The 19,123-nt window shown below is 36.8% G+C and overlaps 1 protein-coding gene across 1 annotated transcript in view; it reads right to left on the reverse strand.

Moving 5' to 3' along the window:
- Positions 1 to 19,123, reverse strand: part of LOC150077019 (kelch domain-containing protein 3) — a 139,253-nt gene that overhangs the window by 32,990 nt on the left and 87,140 nt on the right. The window contains exons 5-6 of the mRNA XM_090386810.1: positions 16,334 to 16,547; positions 3,500 to 3,586 (exon numbers count right to left, since the gene is read on the reverse strand). Of these exons, the coding sequence (XP_090242936.1) occupies positions 3,500 to 3,586; positions 16,334 to 16,547 (301 nt within the window). The remainder of the gene's footprint in view (positions 1 to 3,499; positions 3,587 to 16,333; positions 16,548 to 19,123) is intronic.

Genomic DNA, 19,123 nt, shown 5'->3' on the forward strand with positions numbered 1-19,123 from the left:
CGAGGGAAACACAGCGATACTCAACATCTGTCGGACACCGCGCGAACTACTAGCTCGAGGTAGTTCACAGTTTCATTTCTTGTTAAGTTGTTTGGACCTAACTACTAAGCGGAACTGTTAGGTATTTCTTTTGGTCTGAGTGCGCCTTGAAAAAAAATTACTGAGACACTAAGACCAATTGTTTACAGTACAGGTAGTAAGAACATGTATAGAAACTATATGAATTTTTTTTTACACAAAATATATAAGAAAGCAATATATGCAACACGCACACATGGCCAGTCATAAACCAAAAACTAGTGAAAAAGAGTGTAACATGGTGGTCTGGGTCTCGTGTGTGCACATAATTTTGAATTTTCATGTGCATGATGATAGACAATGTGTCAACTAAATATGCATGTAACTGGAAACATGCATTCTAAAATAGTGTATTATAGCATAAACTGTTATTTTATAAAATAATAAAGTTTCAAAACGATCCAAAAGCCATTTTTATAAAATCAAAACGGCTTTTGGATCTGTTTTAATTTCTTTGTCTTTGTGTGGCAGCCTAACTTTGTGCCTGTAGATAATCCTAACTACTTCCTCCCTTATGCCAGTGTGGTAAGGAAAGGTGATAGTATGGCAATGCTCATCATCTCCTGTCTTTGTTTTTTGTATGTGGAGAGAAATGGATCTCCCAAATTAATCACTGATGAATCACTTGTGAAAGGTTGTGAAATAATGGGGTAATTCATTGTTTCTTGCAATAAACTTGCAAAACAACTGTACTCCCTATACTGGAGTTTGCTTCTCATATATGGAAGCCACATTATGCATACTTGATAAAACAAATAGAATTGCTGCAGATGAAATTCATCCACTATCTTTCCAGACTTATCTCATGTTTTACCACCCGAATCTTCTACCCGAAGATCTGTTCCTACGTCAAGCTTCAAATCTTTGGAAACTCGGTTAACTGTTCTCGATCTAAAACTGTTGTACCACATCTTCACTGGTTCAACCTACCTACCAAATCTTCTATGCCATATTGATCTTCAAGCTCCAGCGGTGGCAACCAGACAGAAGACTACATTCCATATCGGTAACTCTAGATTAGAGATATCCAGGAACTCCTTTTTCAAAGGAACATTGGCACTCATGAACAAGTTTGATCTGGATATGGCTGTGAACAGGAAAGAGTTTTACAGAACTATTTGCAGTAGGTTGACCAGCTGACGGATGAGTTTTGGGTTAAAGATGTCCTCATTAACTTGTATGTGATGGTGTCTCCTGCAGCTACCTGCTCTCTGCGATTTTCTTCATGGCACTGGACTTGGTGTCATGAATACCTTTTTTATTTTCTTGAATTGGACTGTTCCGTCTGAACGAACTTTCATTGTACAAAGTGTGTTATTCTACCATTTATTTTTACAATCTTTGTTCTGTTATTTTTTTTTCTACTCTGTTATACACTTTAAATAGGAACATGCCTGTTGTGTATATTATATGATTATAAAAAAAAAAAAAAAGTGGACTTTCCGTAGCTCTACATCCAGTTCTTGTGGGCTGCAGTTGTGAAGGCCTTCAAGGTCAGGCCCATAATGATACCTATTTCCACATTACTGTAATCACATGATCTGTAGTGCAGAATGGTACCTGTGTCTGTGAGCTTTTGCTAAATGAAGTTAGCAATCAAATTGCCAGAATATCTAGCAAGGGATTGGTTGTTCTCCATCTCCAGAATGGAAAAAACAAATTGTCACCAATGTTAAATGGAAACTGAAAATCCTCTAAGTCTCTTTTACTATGATTTCATATGATTAGCACATCATTCACAAAGCAAAGCCATACTTTAGGTGTGCAGGGGAAATTGAGATGGGATGGTGGATTCGACATCCATCAGGAAGACCTTGGTTGGGGGGCAGGGGCGTAGTTTGATTATCCAATGCCAAGCCTCCGCCCCCTCTTCTGGAAGTAAAAGTCACCCTAGAAATGGAAATAAGCCTGTTTGGCAGTAAGATCTGAATACATTGCATTTCTGAATATACACTCTGTGGCACAAATTGCAGTACTCTGAAGGAACAGGAATACAGAGGATACTTAAAATAATGATAGCCAAGGAGTTACAGAACACATGATAAAAGCTGCTTGTGTGTGTGCATGCACACAGTTAATCACAAAATGATTCTTACAATGAACAGATCGTGTAAATCCACCATGGCTGCAGATACATTGAGTTAAGTATCTCAGATTATGTCATACAGGTGTCAAATAGCCTGTTACAGAATATCCCACCAAGACTCTTGCACCTGGTCCTTCAGAACATACATGGTCAGTGTTGGCTGCGGGTGGCTGTGTAGATGGCAACCAATCATGGCCCACACATACTTGACAGAGGAGAAATCTTAGACCAGGCTGGCCAAGACAGTATGTCCACAAATTCACATGAAGACACTCAGAGGAAATCCCTATGGTATATATTCAGGTGTTCTCCTGCTGAAAAATGTTGATAAGCACACCAGTAAGAAAGGGGAGAGCAACAGGTTCCAGAATCTAGGCAATATAGTGGTGAGCAATTGGATTGCCGTTGATGAACATAACAATGACAGACTATCAAAACTGATCACTCCCCACAGCTTAACACCAGCTGGGCATGCAGTATGGCATTCAACAATGGTTCTACGATTATTGCTTTCACCACATTATCATCACATGTATGTGGCAATCATCGGGCCCCAAGCAGAAGCAGGATTCATCACTGAAGGCCACTTGTCATTCTGTATCCCAGATAGCCTGCACCCCAGCATCATTTCAGATGCTATTGATGATGGGCAGCAGTTAAGGGTAATCAATGCATGGTAGTCCCCTCTGCATGCAATGGTTCGACAGTTGGTGTGACAGCCAGCTGATGTCACAGATTGTTGGATGGTAACCAGTGTGGCTGCAGGTGCAGTATAAATCTGTCAACAGATAAGATGATCATCCTGTTCTGTAGTACTCTTTCGTGCTCCACTATCCATTTGATGAGTAGTCATACCTTCCTGCAGCCACTGTTACCAACAGCTGTGCACTATGGTATTGTCATTGCCCACACGTTCCACTACACAACAAAGCAACTATCCAGCCTCTTGAAGGCCAATAATTCACCCTCTGTCAAAGTCACTAATATGCAGTTATGCTTCATTTGAAGTTGTCGAATGAGGTGACATCTCAGCATTCTCTAAAATCTTCTTGAATGCTGAAGTTGGTTCCTACAAGACAGAAGCTTGTTAACTTCATCACACATGCAATGTTGTGAACTCCGCAATCTCTACATTTGTTTTTATATCAGCCAGTTTCCATCTGATTAGCCCCATATTTTAATCATTTGTATATCTCAGCACAACTCGTCCACCTGCTTATTTGCATGCACATCTGATCATTCCATCTGGGTACTGCAATTTCAATGTCACAGAGTGTATGTATTTATATACAATATTTTTCCCATACAGATACATGCACTGTATATAAATCTTACCTGGATCATATTTGAACATATCTCCAAAATGTTTATCACTTAATCCATTGTAACCTCCAAATATAAACAGTTCACCTTTGTATACAACTAATAAAAATAATAAAAAAAAGCATAATTGACCAGTACAGAAATGAAGTTTTTATAAAAATATACATCATAACACATAGTATTATAACAGCCCTTTTCTTAGAAAATTTTTCAAATCTTAATTAAAAACTTTTTAACCACAACCCTTTTTTTTTTTTTTTTTTTTTTTTTATCTATTCATCTTACATGCTATGATATGAAAAGACATTTTATTTCAGGTGATCAAGTTAACTAATGACAACTATCACTGACTGTAAAAGTAAAATTATTGTATTCAGAAAAATTTAATTTTTTGTAACTTTTAACATGTTATTGTTCTATTCTGTTATTCTTGTATTAAAAAAAAAAAACGAAAAGTATTTTGAAATATTTTTTCTTTAGTTTCTCACCCTCCTGTTACATATACTTTTTTTTTTTTGCAGTTATGCTTCATAAAATTTTGAAAATTCCCAAATTAACATTCTAAATAATCATTAATCGTGCTTTTAAACAAGCCCTTATCTTCATGGGTTATCACCATTATTGTCATGATGTAATTGTGTGGATAATTCACTCTCGACTCTAAAGAATGTTTAACATCACTGTTACAGATAATACTACATTTATATAGATTAATTACAAATGACAATCTCTGAATTTCCTGAATCTCTGAATACCAATGTCAATAAACCAAATCACACAAAATGCTTTAAAGTTCTTTGCACATATCCTCTAAAACAAAAATAATATTGTAAAACTGCTGATACTCTTCCCACAGGGTACCTGACCTTCCGGGACTTCATTATTGTGGCACTAAAATCAAAAGACAAAAATGCTGTTTACAATAAAGTATACAGGTAATTAACACATGGGTTATGTTCTTACAAATTCATATTAAGCAGAGGATTGTTTTCTGCAGGAAGCCATTTTAATTTTATAAAAAAAAAAAAGCATGATTAATTCTAATATTGGTCAAAAACTGTATCCCTCCCCCCTCAGAATTACTGACAGTGCATTCACAGAGTAACAGAAAATAAATTTATTCGTAAAAACAGTACATAACATAAAAACAAATAAAAATATGTGCAATCTGCTGGATGTAAATATTACATGTATTATGTAGAAAGTCTAAAAGGAAATGATAGCTTCTTAATTACACTCACTTGTATTTATACTTTGTTAATAATGTTTGTTTCTGCATGTTGTGTTGTTTATAAGTGAGGATACAATAGTCAGTTGCAACATACTTCTTAGGCAGACTGCACTATTTACATGTCACAGGAGTACATTTCATTTATTAACTACATACACACATGGAATGCATAATAACACAGAAAAACTTTACAGCAGTAGAGGAGAAAAAAACTGAACAGCTGATATAATTGGAAGGGACGGGAAGTTTTTTTTTAATGAAATGTTTTGTTGTTTTATGGCACATTGGCATCTAAGGTCATAATGCACCAAACCAAATTTTTTTTATGAAAACCCCAAGCACAATAGGTATCAAAACCTATAGTACTTAGTACCATGCATGGGTTGAAGGTTGAGTTTGTTTGTTATTTGGTTTTTAGGAGCATTAGCAACTAAGGCCATATTGCTCCAGGGATATGTGGTGGTCATTCCCTGAATGACCTTTCCATATCCTCTGTATTTGGTGGTCACAGGCTCGAACCCCAGTCTAATCAAGAAGTGTGTGCTACGCACTGCTGCTCCTGCCCACCTGGCTACGGAGGTTGAGAAGACACTGTTTGAGATTAGAGTTGAATGTTTGTAGATTGTAATTTTCAGAACGTATGCATGAATGGAAGTTGTTCTAAAAAACAGAAGTTGAAGGAATAAATGAGGAAGAAGAAAAGTTGGTGGTTCTACGAGTTTAAAGTTGGACAGTAAAAGGATGGTGACCATCCAACTTCAAACTCGGACACGAAAAGAATGATGACTGGTTGTAGCAAGTGTAGGACTGTTTGGAAGATAAAGTGGGAATTATAGAAGCTAATTCAGAAGAACAGTACCCATGGAATATCTACAGAAAAGGCAAGAAGCAGAAACAGAACATCTATGAGACAGAGTGGAGAGACTTTGTTAGAGATGGGTCATTAATTAACTAAACTGCCCTCCTTTGAATGGAATCTAGAAGCCTGAGAGAGGTTTTAGGGGCACACTGCTCCAGCTGTGGAAACAATATTCCAATATTTCATTTGTCCATCCATCTATGGACAAATGAAAAAGGTTGATGAAACTCTTGCAGTTATCTTAACATTTCAAAGGCTTTTGATCATGTTTTGGCATAAAAGTCTCCTAAATAAGCTTCCATCTTATGGATTGCCAACTGTTTTTGTAATTGGGTATCCAGTTTTCTCTCTGACTGCATACTGCAGGTGATGGCAGACAGTTCTCTGTCTTCTAATTTCTCCACTAGTGCAGGTGTTCCCCATGGTACAGTTCTTTCTGCTACTCTTTTCCTCTTGTATATTAATGACCTTTTTCCATTGACTGGAAATCTTATCCATAGTTTGGCTGATGATAGCACAGTGCATTCCACTTGTAGTTTGAGGGCCTTGCTCTGCACCGACAGCTTCAACTTCTTGAATATCCATTACCCATTCCCTAAATACTGATCTCCAGGTAATTTTCCAGTGGGGCCAAGATAACTTAGTTGATTTCAATCCTTCTAAAATTCAGTCCTGTCTTATATCTTGCAAAAAGGTTTCTTCTTCTCCTCTGCTCATCTTTGGTGACACTCAGATTTCTAAACAAGATCACATACCTCTATTAGGGGTTTTGCTGACTTCTGATCTGTGTAGGCATAATGGTTGCTTGCTCTGTGCAAATTGCTAATCTTCCCTACCATGGAATATTGTTTCCACAGCTGGAGCAGTGTGCCCCTAAAACCTCTCTCAGGCTTCTAGATTCCATTCAAAGGAGGGCAGTTTAGTTAATTAATGACCCATCTCTAACAAAGTCTCTCCACTCTGTCTCATAGATGTTCTGTTTCTGCTTCTTGCCTTTTCTGTAGATATTCCATGGGTACTGTTCTTCTGAATTAGCTTCTATAATTCCCACTTTATCTTATCTTCCAAACAGTCCTACACTTGCTACAACCAGTCATCATTCTTTTCGTGTCCGAGTTTGAAGTTGGGCGGTCACCATCCTTTTACTGTCCAACTTTAAACTCGTAGAACCACCAACTTTTCTTCTTCCTCATTTATTCCTTCAACTTCTGTTTTTTAGAACAACTTCCATTCATGCATACGTTCTGAAAATTACAATCTACAAACATTCAACTCTATAAATTTGCTTGGAAATTTATAGAGTTGAATACTCTATAAATTTCCAAGCAAGTGCAATGGGATTATTGGATGGAAGGGATTTGTCATCCATCTGTCCATCTCCATTGCTGTCTTTCGGGTTTTCTCTTAACTCCTCTTGGGTACCATTCTGTTATTTTCTTAGTCCATCTATCATCACATCTTCGAGCTATGTGTCCAGCCCAAGACCATTTCAGTTCTTTAGATAAGAATGTCCTTTATTTGCTGCCTAATCCATGTGTTTCTCTTCTTATCCAACAGTCTGATTCCTAATATAATTTGTTCCATTCTTCACTGTGTGGTTTCAGCTTCTCTTCCATTTGTTCGGTGAGTGCCCAAGTTTCACTTCCATAAGTCATGGTGGGGAGTATACATTGGTTCATTATTTTACATTTCAGACAAATTGGGATATTGCTCCTCAGTATGTGACTATATTTCCTATCCATCCAAAATTTCTTCTCCTTTTGACTTTCAGCCATTTATCATTATTACAGCTAATGACTTGTCCCAGATAAGTATATGAATCTGCCTTTTCAATTACTGCTCCTCCAATGATTATATCCCTTTCTGTGGAATACTTGTTCATCATTAATTGTTTTAGCCATATTCATCTTTAGTCTGAAATCCTTACTAACTCTGCATAACTGATTAAGATTTTCCTCTAATTCTTTGGGATCGTGGCTTATGATCACAATGCCATCCGAAAATTGTAAATGGTTTAGGTACTCTCCGTTCACACTGACTCCTTTCTGCAACCAGTTCAATCTTCTGAAAGATTCTTTAAGGGCAGCAGTAAACAACTTCAGAGATATTGTCTCTCCTTGTTGAACTCCTTTCTCAATTTTAAATTTGCTACCGTCTTTGTCTAGTCCAGCAGTTCCCAACCGGTGGTTCGCAAAATTGTTCCAGTGGGTTCACACTAAAAATTCTGTAATGGCGTCTGCTTAGATTTGTATATTATTTATACATAGGTATAATATTGCAAACTACAAAATATAACTAATAATAAACAATAAAGTAAAATAAAATAAAATAAAAAGTAAAGAAATGCCAAAGAAAGAAACCACATATCCCACAATTCCTTATACAGGCAGTTCTCGCTTTACAAGTTTTTTTTTCCAAAGTATCAAGTATCAACAAATTCGAAAATATGAACATTAATTGCAAAAAATGAAATGTTAAACATTCATAAATACCGCATTTCCAACCACGTGCATAGCTATACAATACAGTGTACCCAGCTTTACGATATTAATCCGTTCCAGAGACACCATCGTATCGTGAAAATATCGTAATCTGAACCCAATAACAAGTTTTTTGGTAATTCGTTTCACGACCTCGGAAGTTGAAATTTTCACTATATAACTCCCTAAAAGATCGTTTTTATAGTGCAAACTGTATTAGTTACCAATTCAAATCACTAAAATGCATTACACTTTCATCATTATATGTTCTGTTATAAGAACCAATTTTGAATGCCTTTGTGACATTTTTCTAAAGCACATTTCTGGAGGTCACGACCATAAAACAATAAAATCAATTTGCGCTTTCTGGTTTATTGGGCTTTTCTGCTATTGCAAGCAATTATAAACGGGTAGTAAACTCGATGTTATTGAATTTTCAAAAATACCGATAGCTGGAATTGTGTGGTTTTTTTACGTTATTATGATGAAATGTGTTTCCCCTTTACTGAAATCATATAAAAAAAAGAAATAAATTTTCAGAATCTTCTCTTCATTCCTTTTTTTTTTTAAGCTTCATAAACTTGTTACTCCACGCAAATCATGTTAGTTCCAATTTGTGAGTTCCATTAAAAAATGCTTATACATCTATTGAAATTTATAAAGAAAATAGAAGATTATCTTGGAAATAAACACCTCCTGAAACATTTCTGAAGAAGATAACTCCTTGTGCAACACACCAACGAGTGCTGAGCCAATAGTAAGTTATCAACGAGTGTGCATTTAGTCGATGATGAAGAATAACCATTCTTTAAAATTTATAAGTCATAAATAATTTCTTTATTATTATAATTTGCTTGATTTTACAGGCTACATTTTAATTTCTTTGGATAAATCAATCATTGTTTAAACAAACTAATTAGCTAACTAATTTCATTGTTGAGAACATAACCCCTATTTTTAACATTAGGTCTATGGGATTTAATTACTGCTTTACGAGCACGCACTAGGAACGAATTAGCTTGTAAAGGCGAAAACTATCTGTAATTGCTTTACTATGTTACAGTATTTCATGTTAAATAAATATCTAAAACTTATTTCTTGACTAAATGTCCAAGTGTACGAAAAAGATTGTTTATGCATAGGTGCTGCACTTCCATCATTTCTGCCACCCAGGTAGTATACATCCATCGTTTGATTATATCTCATATTGTGAATACCTTCACAAGTTGCCGAGATATTGCACTGCTTTGAATAAGTAATGCTTCACCAGTGGAGAAGACTAATGTTGCTTATTCTCGGCGAATACCACCACCCAGACAGGACCGTTTTGAAGCTCGTTGGCTTACTCATCGTTGGGTGGGCAGGTACCCTGTTGTTGCAATAGTGACAACCCAGTTATGAAGTATGACTCCACAATATGAGAGATGCTTGATGGTGTGCATGGGTTAATTTAAAACTGTTTCTTGACTAAATGGCTAAGAGTGTGAGAAAGGTTGTTTATGCATAGGCAATACAAGATATAATCAAATGATGCATGCATACTACCTGGGTAGTAGAAATGATGAAAGTACATTACCTATGCATAAACAACCTTTTTCATACTTTTAGACATTTAGTCAAGAAAGTTTTTAGATTAAACCATGCACATCACAAGCATCTCTCATATTGTGGAGTTACACTTCATAACTGAGTTGTCACTATTGCAACATCAGGGTACCTGCCCACCCACCGAGGAGAAGACAAGCTTCGAAACAGTGCCGTCTGGAGAGCTTGATAATCAGAGTTTCTGAGAATAGGTAACAACAGTCTTCTCTACTGGGGAAGCGTTGCCTTTTCGATGAGTTTTTGAGTGGTGTGAGTATGAGGAGCAAATGTCCCTTTCCTCTTTCGATGGCATTTCTTCTTCCTCTCCTACTATCACTTTCCTACACCTTTTTTGCTTAGCTAAGTCTAACAGGAACAGAATGTGGATAACAGAGTATCTTATCCCATACCATTTTTCAAACAGTGCTGTCTGAGTGGTGGTCCGCTGTGAATAAGTAACATTAGTCTTCTCCACTGGTGAAACATGACTTATTCAAAGCAGTGCAATACCTCAGCAACTTGTTGTGAAGGTATTCACAATATGAGATATAATCAAACGATGTATGCATGCTACATGGGTAGTAGAAATGGAGGTTGTTTATACCCATGTAAAAACAACCTTTTTTAAATAAATATGTTTTCCACACTAAATTTTTTTCCATTCTCAAGGATCATTGTTATGTTGTTTGTCTGTTATTTGGATTTTAGGAGCATTAGCAACTAAGGCCATATTGCTCCGGGGATATGCGGTGGTCATTCCCTGACCTTTCCGCATCCTCCGTATTTGGTGGTCACGGGCTCGAACCCCGGTCTAATCAAGAAGCGTGTGCTACGCACTGCTGCTCCTGCCCACCTGGCTACGGAGGCACCTCATTGTTATGTATAGGTACTTTTTTTTTTTTTAGAACATATAGTACTTAGTACCATGTACAGGTTTAAGTTTGAAAAGATGAAAGAAAAACTTGTTGACATTAGACTTGAACTTCTGTACATTGCAATTTTCAGGAAATACATATGAAGGAAGGTTATTCCAAAAAACAGTAGTTGAATGAATAAATGAGGAAGAGAAAAGATAGTTCTGTGGGATTGAACTTGGACAGTAAAAAGATGTTGACTGGTTGCAGCACATGTTTGGACTGCTTTGAAAGAGAGAGCAGGAATTATAGCAGCCAATTCAGAAGAACAGTGCCCATGAAAGTATCTGTAGAAAAGGCATGCAACAGGAAAAGAACTTTTTTTTTTCTCTCTCTTTTTTTTTTTTTTTTGGTAGTTGTTGGCGCATCGGCTTCTGTGGCCATAATGCACCTCCCAAGGTTTTCTTTTTTTTTTTCAGTACTTTGATCCAAGCCCGAGGCGGCATTCGAACCCACAACCTTTGGGTTGCCAGGCAGGCACTTCACCCACCCAGCTAGCCCGGTTGGCCGGAAAAGAACTCTATGAGACAGAGTGCAGAGACTGTTACAGATGAGACATTAATTAACCTAACTGCCCTCTTTTGAATGGAATCAAGAAGCATGAGAGAGATTTTGGGGGCACCGCCCCAGATGTAGGAACAATATTCCATGGTAGGCCAGATTTGCGATTTCTACAGAGCCAACAACTGTTTGGTAGAAAAGTAACGTCGAGAGCGAAATAGAACAGCCAGTTTTTTTAGATGCATACGAAGCAATATTTGTAATGTGCTTTATGCCAAGAGAGATTAGCAGTCAGGGTAATTCCCAAGATCTTGCATAGAAATCAGAGCGTCATCGAAGATAATTGGATGGAAGGGATTTGTGACCCTTTTTAGGAACTTGATGGATATGAGCAAAAACACCTTTGGAATAAGAAAGTGAAACAAGACAATACAAAACAGGAATAAGTTCAGGAGCACAGGTTTTGAGAACAAGTGTAGAAATACCATCAGAATTTGGAACTTTCTTAGCATTAGATTAACAAAATCCTTCTAACATCCTTTTAACGGGAAACCACAGGAGTTTTTTTTTTTTTTTTTTTTTAGGAGTATTAGCAACTAAGGCCATAATATTGCTCCGGGGATTTGCAGTGGTCATTCCCTGACCTTTCCGAATCCTCCATATTCGGTGGTCACAGGCTCAAACTCCGGTCTAATCGTGTACTACGCACTGCTGCTCCTGCCCACCTAGCTACGGAGACACCACCACAGGAGGCATGGAATGGAGTGTACTGTAAACGGTTTGAGGTGATTTACCAAGATTATCAAAACATGAGTTGGAAGAAAAATAGGATGCTAGCAGGTCAGCTTTATCTTTGGCTGATGTGGCAACAGAACCATCTGGTTTTAACAGAAGTGGGAACAGAGATGGGCAAAAATTGCAGCCAATAGCTTTGGCAAGAGCCCAGAATGCTCGGCTACCATTAGGGCAAGAAGCAAGTTATCTACCCTTAGCCTGTCCGAGATCTAGTTTGGACTGATTAATAACTGCTTTACAAAGTATAAATAATACTTAATAATAATTTTTATTATTATGCAATGTTGCTTATAAAAACGTAGTACTGGAAATATTTTATAATAAAAATTCAGATATATTATACGATTTCAGATGATATAGATTTATTGGTTCGCATTAAAAATATTATGTTTAAAGCAGTTCACGATAAAAAATATTACATTGAAAGGGGTTTGCGACTCAAAAAAGGTTGGGAACCACTGGTCTAGTCTAATAAAGGAGGTAGAGTTCTCATATATTTTCTTAAAAATCATAATGTATGGGGGTGTCTATGCCTTGTCCTTCCAGTGCCCGAAACATTGCCGTATGCTATATGGAGTCAAATGCCTTTTAATAATCCACAAATGCCAGGCATAAATGGTGTTTTATATTCAATTGCTTTCTCCATTAGTTGCAATATTATGTGAAGGTGAGACATACTTGAGAATCCTGTTCTAAAGCCAGCTTGCTCTTTTGGTCGATTCTTGTCAAGTATTCTTTCTAATCTGTTAGTAACGACCCTTGTGAACAACTTGTAGATGTGGGACAACAAGCTAATTGGTCTATAATTTCCAATTTATCTCCTTTCTTATGCAGAAAAATTATGATTGCATTATTCCACTCCTTTGCATTATCCCACTCGTTAGGCATCATGCCTTTCCTAATGTATTTTGTGAAGAGTCTTGCTAGTTTCTACGTCATGTCTCTTCCTCCTAATTTTAACAACTCTACGGTAACTTCATCTTCACCCGGGGCTTTGATTCTTCAATGCATGTTCTACCTCATCGAGAATGTTGTATGTTTTGCTAATTTGTGATCCGTCTTCCCACTGCTTGCATCATTTCCTCACTCCTTATATAATTCTTTATAGCAGTCTTCTGCTATTTGTGCGATGCCTTCTCTGCTATTTATAAGTACACCATCACTGTTCTTCAGTTTCAGTATCATTTGTCTTTCTGTATTACTGCTGATTAAGTCCTTTGTTTTTTCTTAATGCTTGTTCTACTTTTCTTGTGTTAAATCTTCTTTATGTCCTCTCTCAGTCTCTTTCTAATGGCTTTGTATAACTCAGTATACTCAATTTTATCCTTGTCAGTGTTTAACTTGCTCTTTATTTGTCATCTTCGGTTCATCATGACAAATGTTTCTTGACTAATTTTTCCTTATTTGGATTTCTTTTTACCTATAGGTTTCTCGGGCTTTATCATTTTCAGAAAATTGTTATATTCCCCATCTATATCTTGGTTCTGAAAGGTCTTCAAAAGCTCAAACTTGTTCTTAAATTCCAGTACACACTGCTTTTTCTCTGTTATCTCAAAAACCTTTGTATTATTTATTCGAGCCAGTTTTTTCCTTTCTTTTCTTACATCTATATCGTGCATCTTACCATTCTGTGATCACTTCCAACATTCACCTTGTTCAGGCCGGTAATATCATTCACAATATATCTTCTGTTAGCGAGGATGAAGTCGATTTCATTAGTTGTTAATCCATTTGGGTTCTTCCATGTCCACTTCTGTTCACCTTTTTCTTGAAGTGGGGGGGGAGTGTTCATTACTGACATTCCTCGAGATTCTGCAAATTCCACAAGTCTTTCACCTCTTTCATCAATTCCATAATTTCCTATAGTTTCCCTTTCTGCACAGTTTTGTCTCTTTCCAACCTTAGCATTGAAGTCCCCCCATAATAATGGTGTAAGCGAGTTTTCTGTACATCTAAAAGTCTCAATTTCAGTGTACATTTCTTCAACCTCTTCATCACCACGGCTTTATGTCAGTGCACATATCGTTATAACCTTTAGTTTGTACCTCTTAGAAAATCTGAGTAGTAATCCTGAAACCCTTGGTGATGTACTTTTGAATTCCAAAATGTTATTTTATATCTTTATGGACCAGAAAGCCAACTCCACCTTTGCTCTTTTCACTGTTTCCATTGGTGTATAGCAGATTACCACTTAATAAACTTATAAGTGATTAATTTCTTCTTGTTTCAGCCAAGCCGATGATATTCCAATTCACATTTTCTAATTCCTTTTCCAGTTCTAATATCCTATCTTCACCGATGAGCGATCTTACATTGTTAGAGGTCAAGTTCAGTTTCCATGCATGACAGGTCAAACCCAGAGATTCTTTGCACCCTCTGCTTCCAGTCTGATCCCTGCTGCCGTAAGAGGGAGAGTGAAAGCTGCTGGAGACTTAAGGGCCATTTGTTTCATCATGTTGTCATGTACTGGAAGGTTTGGTCTTTTCCTCTTCACACTGACAAGGTGTCTTGAAGAGAATCACTCTACATGTTCATTGCCACCAAAGTGACATAACAGAGCTTATCATCAAGAAGGTGTGTGCGTGAGTGGATTTTAGGGGAGAAGGCCAACTGGACTTCTTCTAAATCTTCTAAAATAGAAAGATATTGGATTCATCAGTGTTTTAGACTGAGTGTCTGATAACACACAGAATACCTGTTCCCCTCTAAGCCCCTAAAGGTAGGTTGGAGGTTACTACTTGGTGGGTTTGTAAATTTCTTTAGCCACACTTAACTGTCCCTAACAAAACAGAGAACTATTAGAAAAACTATTTTCTTTATTCAGTTGCCATTCTGTTTCATATGCTTCAGAATTTCAAACTTAACATCTTTTCACTTTTTCATTGTTACTTAATCACTACTGAGTTTCAAGCTGTACAACTTAAAATGCAGTCACATGTAAGATCCTCCTAATTGCTGGTTGAGGTACCCATCATTTCAACCTGCACTGCAAGTAAGATTCATAAACCTACTAACACATTTACTGACACTTATTTGTGAGAGTCCTTTCTACATGCCTTTAGTGTAACTCATTTTTTCTATAATTTGATATGATATCATTTTCAGCAACGAATTTTAAGGAACCAAGCATCTTTACCACACAAAAAAATGTGTTGCATATTTGCAACACTGGCACAATGCATGTTATTAAAACATGTATTCAGCAAAGTAATGAGTAGTTATAGTTTTGTCTTTCCACTCCATGTGATAAAGGCCTGGATTTTTTTTTTTTTTTTTTTTTTTTTACACCATGGCTGAATTATGCAGGGCAAAAACCATGCAACCCTCAGCCACTGGCATGGGTTGCATGGTTTTACCTTGCAGAAACTTATTTTTCATCTGGTAAAATAGGCAAAGAGACCATAGAATATATGCAGCTTTACAGACAATAGTACTGATTCACTGTAGCCTTAGTTGCTTTGGCAAAAACAAGCACACACAAACATTTTGAATAAAATCACCACAGTTTTTGCAAAAAAATATTTATAGTTTATATCAGTTATATTACATACTCAACTTCACATTTCACTGTAGCTCTTTATGATAATCCACAAAGCAGATGAAACAAAACACTTGACTTCTCTGGATACTTCTTGAAAACTAAAGAATTAAAATTGAGCAAACAATCTTCAAAAAAATTTACCCTTTCTTCTTGTGGAAAATATTAAATTAGATAAAATAACTTCAACATAAGCAAAGAATATATGAAACTGTGAACCAAGCGTACAGCTTTTATAGTGCTCCCTATACAGTGCAGTTGATGCTAAGCAATATCCCAGTCATAATGTAAATAGCCCATGGTTCAATAGTGTGCCGATATCAATCAGTTGTTCATCTCACATACCTTTCCTTTTACAGAGCTCTTTTACTGATCACAATTGAATGGATGCATATTTGCATTAAGGCATAATCCTTCAGTTCATTTTGACACAAGTTTGCATTCTAACAGCAAACGTATTAACAATCTCATTGGTCATGCATTATCTATTACATTTCTTCTTCACTGACTAGACAAACAGCCCTTACCAAAACTTATGTAGTGCATACAGCATATTCCTTGAGGGTGGTTTCTTTGTGGTATTCTGTGTAGAATTTGGCTAAATAACTATCACTGGCTATTTCATGTAATCAACGTTTGCACTGCCTATCACTATCCACCTGATAGTCATAGGCTTCACTAGTCTGAAGAAATCTACCATTTTAATTAAAAGACCAATGTCTGACAAGTGGTAACACTTGTTCTTGTGTTTAGCACTCTGCATAAAATTAAAAGTAGTCTTACAAATAAAATAATTAGCAATTGGATTTCATTTTTTTTTTCAATCCATTAAAAACATCGGAAATGCACTCAAACAATGGAAATAATTTAATCTATTCTTTAAACAGAAAAAAAATACATATCATATTTATTAAAAACCATTAATAAATAAAACATATACTTACAGGCAGAATGACTCCTCCTTCCCATTGGAATATTCCCTCGTGAGTTTGGATGCACCCAAGTCATAGTTTGAGTATCTAAATATACTATTTGATTACAATACACTTCTTCCTGTGAATGGTATGGTCCCTCCTGATCTCCTCTGCCCCCAAAGATATACATTTTATAATCTATAACAGAAGATGAATGGAAATCTCTCCAACGAGGAGGTGCACCCTATGGGATTCAAAAATCTGTTAACAAACAGCATATGTTATATATAAAAATTATACTGATACAGTTGAAACAGATCTTACGAAAACAATAAAATAGCATTTATTGAAAAAATTTTTATAGTATATATTATTCATATTGTATTAGGCAAAAAACAAAGCCAAAGTGTGCCTTAAATTTACATACCGTATTTCCCCATGTATAAGACGCACCTTTTTTAGAAAAATTTGAGGTCTAAAAACTGGGTGCGTCTTATACAGTGGTTGTAGATTTTTTTTACTTGCATTTCCCACTTTTTCACGCTTTTTGTCTTTGCACTCATTGTTTCGCACTTGTTACCAGTATATTAGGTTATGTTTTGCCACGTTCTGCCCAGAAATGGCTCAGAAAAGATTTTCGTACAGTGCTGAATTCAAGTTAAAAGTGATCCAGTTTGCAAAAGTGAATGGAAATCGTGCTGCTGAACGTAAGTTTGGTCCTTCTCCAACTGAGAAAACAATCTGAGACTGGCTACGGGAAGAAGAAACCCTACTGAAAACACCATGGCAGAAGAAGGCCATGAGAGGCAAGTCAGCAAAATGGCCTGATTTAGAGAGGAAATTGAAGATATGGGTTAAAGAGCACAGGGCAATTGGAATTCCTGTGTCCACAAAGATGGTTCAGCATGAGGCAAGAAGAACTGCTGATGAAAAACAAGTTACTGATTTCAAAGGAGGACACAATTGGTGCTTCAGGTTCATGAAACGGAATGGACTAAGCATGCATACACGCACCAGACTTGCCCAAAAGATACCTGAAAGCTATGAGCAGAAGGTCCTTGAATTTCATCGTTTTGTCATTCAATGTCAAAAGACACATCAATTTGAGTTGGGACAAATTGCAAATATGGACAAAGTCCCCCTTCAATTTGATGTCCCAAGTAACAGAACTGTTGATAAGAAGGGGATGAAAACTAACTGTGAAGACAAGTGGACATGAAAAGAGCCATTATACAGTTGTTCTAGCTTGTACCGATGGAACCAAGCTGCCTCCTATGCCGATTTTCAAATGCAAAACAATGCCAAAAGAAGACATTCCTTGAGGAGTGATTGTCCACGTTCATGACAAGGGTTGGATGGATCAGGATTGGATGAAGATCTGGTTTGAGAAAGTTTGGAGCAGGAGACCAAGTGGGATCTTTTGCAAACCTGCCCTATTGGTGCTTGATCAGTTCAGGGCACACATAACAAAAAATACAAAGAAGATTGCTGCAGTGCAAAAAACAAAACTTGCCATCATACCTGGAGGCTTGACATCCCAGCTCCAACCACTTGATGTCAGCATTAACAAACCCTTCAAAGCTGCCATGAGAGACGAATGGAACCAATGGATGAAGTCTTCTGGGGACAATTTGACACTAGCAGGAAGAGTGAAGAAACCAACTATAGGAGAAGTTTGTACCTGGGTGAAAAGATCCTGGGATAATATCAAGATTGAGATCATTGTCAAGTCATTTAAGAAGTGTGACATTTCAAATGCCATAGATGGAACTGAGGACGAGGCAATATATGAAGACAGTGATTTGTCATCAGACACAGATGAGGACAAGCTAATGGATGGGAGTTTTAACAGTGATGAGTTGTACGAATTTTATGATGAATAAAACTTGAGTTCAATAACTTTATGTAATACATTTTTTTTCAAGTTTCGGGCCCCAAAATTAAGGTGCATCTTATACATGGGGAAATATGGTACTAAATTATTCCTGATCAAACTGAGTCAAACCCATATTTGCAAATCTATTGACAATATTAATAACAAAGGAAATTAAACTAAAATGTGGTTGAATAATTTGTGATGCCAACTAGCTTATTCACATAATGGACCTTTTTGGATTGACAGAACTATATTAAACTTTCAATACAGACAGTCTCAGCAATGAGACTGTCTGTATTGAAAAAAAAAAAAAAAAAAAAATAGTATTAGTGAATTTGGGGTTTGTTTGTTTTTAGGAGCATTAGCAACTAAGGCCATATTGCTCAGGGGATATGCAGTGGTCATTCCCCTGACCTTTCCGCATTCTCCGCATTTGGTGGTCACGGGCTCGAACCCTGGTCTAATCAAGAAGCGTGTGCTACGCACTGCTGCTCCTGCCCACCTGGCTATGGAGGTGCCGAATTTGGGGTGCGGTAAGTGGAAATGGCATGATGTTCCTAATTCACACATGACTTCTCTATTGGCATAGAAAGAATTAAGACTGTATATGTACATTCTATCACATAAACACAAGCTGAACAAAGGTATGTAAACTCTCAGCCCTGACACAATATTAAATACACCACATTAGTTTTATCCAAGAAGTGGGGTAAAACTGAACCTGGTTTCAATATTAGAAATTTTCCCATGTGAGTTTGTAATGCCTGTTACAAACTGTTAGTAATACTTGTCTGCTTAAAGTCTTTGATTGGCACTTGTCCTGTGCACTCGCATACAGGAAGTAAACAGCATCTTTTTGGAAACTGCTTGTTAGGAATTAGTGGGTTGTTCATTCACATTCGATGGGGGGTGAATAACTCCTACATATTATATGGTCTATCAGG

This window comes from Mastigoproctus giganteus, chromosome 12 (assembly GCF_048544385.1).
Source record: "Mastigoproctus giganteus isolate SK-2022 chromosome 12, ASM4854438v1, whole genome shotgun sequence".
NCBI classification, from domain to species: Eukaryota; Metazoa; Arthropoda; class Arachnida; order Uropygi; family Thelyphonidae; genus Mastigoproctus; species Mastigoproctus giganteus.